This window comes from Amblyraja radiata, chromosome 28, assembly GCF_010909765.2.
Source record: "Amblyraja radiata isolate CabotCenter1 chromosome 28, sAmbRad1.1.pri, whole genome shotgun sequence".
Classification (NCBI taxonomy): domain Eukaryota; kingdom Metazoa; phylum Chordata; class Chondrichthyes; order Rajiformes; family Rajidae; genus Amblyraja; species Amblyraja radiata.
The window spans coordinates 31,208,144-31,215,643 of record NC_045983.1 but is presented as its reverse complement, the minus strand read 5'-3'; the positions used below and the strand labels follow the sequence as shown (position 1 = coordinate 31,215,643).

Sequence of the window (7,500 nt, the reverse complement as noted above, 5' to 3'; positions counted from 1 at the left end):
CTCTCTGGGTGAAAAAGTTTTTTCTCACCTCAGTCTTAAATGACCTCCCCTTTATTCTAAGACTGTGGCCCCTGGTTGTGGACTCGCCCAACATTGGGAACGTTATGTGACCGCGGGGGTTGGTTCGCGGGGGTTTTTTAGTTAGTTATCAGCGCTCCTCCCAGCGACAGGAGCCGTGTCCTTCAGCTAGACTAGGCACCCGGTTTGACGAGTTACTGTTTGTTCTTGTGAATAAAATCTAATTTCGCTCACCCTGCCTGGTCTCGCTACAGCACCTCTTTTATTCACCCCCCCTCCCCCCTCCCCCTCCACGGTGGTTTGCAAAGTTATACACTATTAAAATGCAATCACAAACCAGCAACCAACAGAAACTTTGTAAAATTACATCAAGTTCATGTCATAAGTCACAGGAGGAGAATTATTCCATTCGGCCCATCAAGTCCACTCTGCCTTTCAATCATGGCTGATCGACCTCTCCCTCTCAACTCCATTCTCCTGCCTTCTCCCCATAAACTTTGGCCCATAATAATCAACTTCCTCCAGCATGTCGAAACGACGAAATGCAGATGCTGGTCAAAGGTCGGCACCAAGAGCCCGCATCAACCTGCAACTGGACGACTCACAAATATTCATTTCCCACATGAAGTTTGAGCTTGTAAGATGTGGCTTAATTTACATACTCTTAATAGTGCGGAGTAGACCTGATGGGCCGAATAGCCTAATTCTACCCCTAGAACTGATGACGTCTGCTGCCAGACAGTAGAAACAGAAAAACTGCAGGTGCTGGTTTAGACCAATGATAGACACAAAGTGCTGGAGTATCTCAGCGGGTCAGGCAGCGTCTCTGCTCCCATGACTTGTGAACGTATGAAGCTTACCTCTTGCACAAGGTTGCGCAGGAAGATCGATTTCTGTCGCAAGGGGTCGTGGACCAGTCCCTCGGAGAAGGTGATCATACCCTGGGGGAAGTTATGTTGTCCCAGCCAGGAGACCACCCGCTGCTTCTGCATGTCAGGCCGCCCGGTGACGTAGATGATGAGGTAGCCCAGATCCTGCCAGTGCCTTGAACAGGAACAAAGGGTGACTTTCAGTTTCAGAGTTAAAGTGCGGAAACAGGCCATTCGGCCCGCCGAGTTCATGCCGACCGGCGATCCCCGCACATTAACACTACCCCGCACAGGTAGCGCAGTGGTAGAGTCGCTGCCTTACAGCACTTGCAGCGCCGGAGACCCGGGTTCGATCCCGACTACGGGTGCTGTCTGTACGGAGTTTGTACGTTCTCCCCGTGACCTGCGAGGGCTTTTTCCGAGATCTTCGGTTTCCTCCCACACTCCAAATACATTCAGGTTTGTGGGTTCATTGGCTTGGTATCATTGTAAATTGTCCTTCGTGTGTGTAGGATAGTGTTAGTGTGCGGGGATCGCTGGTCGGTGCGGACGCGGTGGGCCGAAGGGCCTGTTTCCGCGCTGTAAATCTAAACTAAACTAAACACTAAACTCGGGACAATTTTTACATTTACACCAAGCCAATTGGCCTACAAACCTGTACGTCTTTGGAGTGTGGGAGGAGACCGAAGATCTCGTAGACAACCCATGCTGGTCACGGGGAGAACGCACAAACTCCGTACAGACAGCACCCGTAGTTAGGATCAAACCCAGGTCTCTGACGCTGTAAGGCAGCAACTCTACCGCTGTGCCACCATGATGCCACTTTAATCCGATGTAAAACCAAGGAACTGGTGATGCTGACTTACAAAAAAGGCACAAAGTGCTGGAGTAACTCAGCGGCTCAGGCAGCATCTTTGGAGAACATGGACGGGTGACGTTTCAGGTCAATGGTTCCACCAACTACCTCATTGGAGACCCTCGGACTATCTTTAATCGGTCTCTACTGGACATTCCCTTGCACTAAACCTTATTCCCTTTATCCTGTATCTGTACACTGTAGACGTTGTGGTTGTAACCACGTGTGGTCTTTCTGATGATTAGATAGCACGCAAGAAAAAAACTTTTCGCTGCACCTCGGTACACGTGACAATAGACAATAGACAATAGGTGCAGTAGGCCATTCGGCCCTTCGAGCCAGCACCGCCATTCAATGCGATCATGGCTAATCATCCTCAATCAGCTCCCCGTTCCTGCCTTCTCCCCATACCCCTTGATTCCGCTCACCCCATCTAACTCATTTGACTGCATCCAGTGAATGCATCCACTGCCTCCTGAGGCAGAGAATTCCACAAATTCACAACTCTCTGGGTGAAAATGTTTTTCCTCATCTCCGTTCTAAATGGCCTGCCCCATTATTCTTAAGTGTGGCCCCTGGTTCTGGACTCTCCCAACATCAGGAACATGTTTCCTGCCTCTAGCGTGTCCAATCCCTTAATTAATTTTATATGTTTCTATAAGATGGCCTCTCATCCTTCTAAATTCCAGAGTGTACAAGCCCAGCCGCTCCATTCCCTCAGCATACGGCAGTCCCGCCATCCCGGGAATTAACCTGGTGAACCTACGCTGCACTCCCTCAATAGCAAGAATGTCCTTCCTCAAATTAGGGGACCGTAACTGCACACAATACTCCAGAGACGTGGTGGGAGTTCCTGGAATTTTGAGAGGAATAGACAGCCTAAACCTTTTGTCCCACCAGGTTCTGCTCTTCTGAGCCTGAAGAAGGGTTCCGACGTGGAAAATCACCAATCCATGTTCTCCAGAGATGCTGCCTGACCCGCTGAGTTACTCCAGTGCTTTGTGTCTTAATCTGATGTACCATCTTTGTATTGAGAGAGTCACAGCACATCAATGCAGCAACTGGGAATGAATGAATGAATGAGGCTGCTTTGGTATTCCTTTCTTATCTTGGCACAGTTAAAAGGTGCCGTATGGAAGAACGTGTGGGATCCGTGGAATGCGAACATTGTGTACAATAAAAGCTCTAATGATGATAAACACCATCTGCAGCCATTTCATCAACCTTGTACTCAACCTCAGCTTCAACCTCCTGGTGTCACCTCCACACCCCCCCCCCCCCCCCCCCCCCCCCCCCCCCCACCTCTCCCTCCCTTCCCCTCTTCCTCCACCCCAGTTCCACAGTCCACCACAGTATATCCCTCTGGAGACCGCACCATCCCTAGCCCACCCTGGGGACCACCCTGCCTGGGGCCACCTGTTGCCGCAGATCAGTTGCCGGTGGAACTGTACGTCGCTGGCAAGTTGGGGAGACACCCGCCATTCCTGACACTCCCTTCACCCAGCCCCGAGTCGGGTGTAGTCGAGGAAGAGCGTCCCCCACCCACACAGTCCAGCCGCTGTCACCGTCTCCTCAAGCAACCAGACCAGCCGTGTGGGACAAGGAACGCAGTGAGAACCACCACCACCACGGACAGATGCCCATCCCAACCAAGGAACAGCTACCACCTAATAATAATAATGGATGGGATTTATATAGCGCCTTTCTAATACTCAAGGTGCTTTACATCGCATTATTCATTCACTCCTCAGTCACACTCGGTGGTGGTAAGCTACTTCTGTAGCCACAGCTGCCCTGGGGCAGACTGACGGAAGCGTGGCTGCCAATCTGCGCCTACGGCCCCTCCGACCACCACCAATCACTCACACACAGGCAAAGGTGGGTGAAGTGTCTTGCCCAAGGGCACAACGACAGTATGCACTCCAAGCGGGATTCGAACCGGCTACCTTCCGGTTGCCAGCCGAACATTTAGCCCATTGTGCCATCTGTCGTCCCAAGCCACACGGGCGACTGTAGGACCTGGAAGACCCACAATAGGCTTCGTCTCGGGATGGGCCATGCAAGGCCAACATGAGCAAATGGAGCTGTGCAGATGTGGCAGCGACAGAATGTGAATGTGGAACATCTGTACAATCCATGCCACACCTACTAAGGTGCCCACTTAGTGAACAATGCTGGCTGGAAGATCTCGCGGTGGCAAAGGAGAAGGCAGTCCACCGTGCAAGAGGCAGGCCCAACATTTGAAACATGGACGATGGACACGAAAGAAGAAGAATCTGTCCCTCAGTTTCCCCCTGTTCTATTCTTGCCTCCAGAGATAGACACAGTGCTGGAGTAACAGCGGGTCAGGCAGCGCCTCTGGAGAGAAGGAATGGGTGACGTTTCAGGTCGGGACCCTTCTTCAGACTGAAAGTTGGGGGGGGGGGGGGGGGGCTGATGAAGAGCTGGAGTCTCAGTTCAGTTCAAGCATAAAGCACATTGTGGGCGACTTGATTGTCATCATGTATTGTCTTGCTGTTGACTGGTTAGCATGCAACAACAAAAGCTTGGTGACTATAAACTAAACTAAGCTAAACTAAACCAAACAGAGGTGATGAAACCTCATCTTGACAGGAATATCTCAACTCCCCTCCCCCCCTCACCTGTATCCACCTATCGCTCACCAGGCTTTTTCCCACCACCACCTCTCTTCCAGCTTTCTCTCTCCCCCCCCCCCCCACTACGATCAGTCTGAAGAAGGGTCCCGTCCCGAAATGTCACCTCTGTGTGTTCTCCACAGATGCTGGCTGACCCGCTGAGTTACTCCAGCACTCACATGCATCTTGTTAAAATCTTGGCCCGGAGTTAGGACTGGTGGGAGGGAGGTTGCAGGAGGAGGGGGGGGGGAGGGCATTGAATGCGACGCCGATGCGTTGGCGGGTTGCGCGAGTGAAGGAGGTGTGAGCGCGTGCACAAGGTACCTGACCACATCCACCGCTCCTGCTCTGACCTTTGGGTCACTGCCCATGATGGAGACACTGGCAGCAAAAGAACCGTCGATGCTGAAGACCACGCACTCCATCCCCTTCGGCAGCACGGACAGGTGGCTCTCTGCATGCGTCTGGTCACCTCTGGGCAAAGTTACAGAGCGCACATCAGCTATCCATACTCCACAGCACAATCCGACCCCCGCACACTTAACATGAATGGGGTTGAGAGGGAGAGATAGATCAGCCGTGATTGAATGGCGGAGCAGACTTGATGGTCTAATTCTGCTCCTATCACTGATGAACTGGGCCTCTATTCGCTGGAGTTTAGAAGGAGTTTAGTTTCGGTGGGAAATGCAGATGCTGGTTTAAACCGAAGCGAGACACTAAATGCTGGAGTAACTCAGCGGGACAGGCAGCATCTGTGGGGAAAAGGAACGGTGGGCGTTTCAGGTAGAGACCCTTCTTCGTCTGAAGAAACGTCACCCATTCCTTCTCTCCAGAGATGCTGCCTGTCCCGCTGAGTTACTCCAGCATTTTTTTCGTGTAAACCAGCATCTACAGTTCCTTCCTGCACTCGGGATAAGTTGCTTATCTAGTCCGCCTGTAGTGCAGCCTCATCATTACTCGATAGAGTAGAAGGAATGGGTGACGCTTCTGTGGAAGGGTCTCGACCCGAAACGTCACCCATTCCTTTTCCCCAGAGATGCTGCCTGTCCCGCTGAGTTACTCCAGGGATTTTAGTTCATTTTAGTTTAGAGATACAGCGCGGAAACAGGCACTTCGGCCCACCGCGTCCGCGCCGACCAGCGATCCTCCGCACATTAACATTACGCTAGGGACAATGTTGAGATTTATAACAAGCCAATGGATCTACAAACCCGCACGTCTTTGGAGTGTGGGAGGAAACCGAAGTTCTCAGAGAAAACCCACGCAGGTCACAGGGAGAGCGTACGAACTCCGCACAGACAGCGTTCGTATCGGGATCGAGCGTGCAAACTATGATGGGCCGAATGGCTCAATTCTGCTGCTATAACTTATGAACTGGGCCTGTACTCGCTGGAGTTTAGAAGGATGAGGGGAGACCTCATTGAAGGGACTGGAAAGAGTGGATGTGGAGAGGATGTTTCCACTAGTGGGAGAGTCATAGCCAGAGGTCACAGCCTCACAATTAAGGCCACCACAGTGGATAATTTTAAGGCAGAGCTAGATTCTTGATTAGTGCGGGTGTCAGAGGTTATGGGGAGAAGGCAGGAGAATGGGGTTAGGAGGGAGAGATAGATCAGCCATGATTGAATGGTGGAGTAAACATAGAAACATAGACAATATGTAATCTATGTAAAGTGTCCTTGAGATGTCTGAAAGGCACCCACAAATAAAATTTATTATTATTATTATTAATATGTGCAGGAGTAGGCCATTCGGCCCTTCGAGCCTGCACCGCCATTCAATATGATCATGGCTGATCATCCAACTCAGTATCCTGTACCTGCCTTCTCTCCATACCCCCTGATCCCTTTAGCCACAAGGGCCACATCTCTTGATGGGCCGAATGGCCTAATTCTACTTATGACCTAAACTTATACTCATAATGACGTTATGATCTTAAGATCTTCTACGCTTCCTTGACACCCTTATGCAAGAGCTGTATGCAAAAAATGTATTTCATTGTACACTGGTACATGTGACAATATGGAAATCATTGAACCAGAATATTTCAAAACCACTTCATGAATATCCCAATTCAGTTTTATATTATATCTTGAGGCATGGTGATGATTTCAGAGCATGTTCCCATTCTATAACAAAGCCTGTGGAGCATCTTCAAATGGTTTATTTCCCACTTCAACTAAACCTCTACAAAAAATCTCTGTACTCTTGATAATAACATTACATTGCGTGAGGTTGGTGCAAAATAAAAGAGTGACAATAGACAATAGGTGCAGGAGTAGGCCATTCGGCCCTTCGATCCAGCACGGCCATTCAATGTGATCAAGGCTGATCATCCCCAATCAGTACCCCGTTCCTGCCTTCTCCCCATATCCCCACCATTAAGAGCCCTATCTAGCTCTCTCTTGAAAGTATCCAGAGAACTAGCCTCCACCGCCCTCTGAGGCAGAGAATTCCAAAGTGTTTCCTCGTCTCTGTTCTAAATGGCTTACCCCTTATTCTGAAACTGTGGCCCCTGGTTCTGGATTCCCCCAACATCGGGAACATGTTTCCTGCCTCTAGCGTGTCCAAAACCTTAATAATCTTATATGTTTCAATAAGATATCCTCTCATCCTTCTAAACTCCAGAGTGTACAAGCCCAGCCGCTCCATTCTCTCAGCATATGACAGTCCCGCCATCCCAGGAATTAACCTTGTAAATCTACCCTGCACTCCCTCAATTGCATTTTGGGCACCAGAAAAATGAGTTCAAAGAACGACAATTAATTTTTTGTCGTTCCAAATTTCGTTCAGAGACAGAGTCATCCCACACAGAAAAAGACCCTTCGGGCCAACTTGCCCTTGCATTGGAGTTGGTACGTTCTCCCCGTGACCCGCGTGGGTTTCTCCGGGAGCTCCGGTTTCCACCGACACTCCAAAGACGTTTAGTTTAGTTTAGAGATACAGAAGAGAAACGGGCCCATCGGCCCATCGAGTCCGCGCCGGCCAGCGATCTCCGCACATTAACACCACCCTACACACACAAGGGACAGTTTACATTTATACCCAGCCAATTAATCTGCAAACCTGCACGTCTTTGGAGTGTGGAAGGAAACCGAAGATCTCGGGAAAAACCCACGCA

At 50.3% G+C, this 7,500-nt stretch overlaps 1 protein-coding gene across 2 annotated transcripts in view; it reads right to left on the bottom strand.

The window, feature by feature from the left end:
* Positions 1–7,500, bottom strand: part of pitpnm3 (PITPNM family member 3) — a 236,593-nt gene that overhangs the window by 4,477 nt on the left and 224,616 nt on the right. Inside the window, exons 16-17 of one of the 2 annotated variants that reach the window (XM_033046226.1) lie at positions 4,704–4,853; positions 879–1,062 (exon numbers count right to left, since the gene is read on the bottom strand). In XM_033046226.1, the coding sequence (XP_032902117.1) occupies positions 879–1,062; positions 4,704–4,853 (334 nt within the window). Of the gene's footprint in view, positions 1–878; positions 1,063–4,703; positions 4,854–7,500 lie in introns of those variants that run through there. The other variant, XM_033046227.1, reaches the window with a different exon arrangement.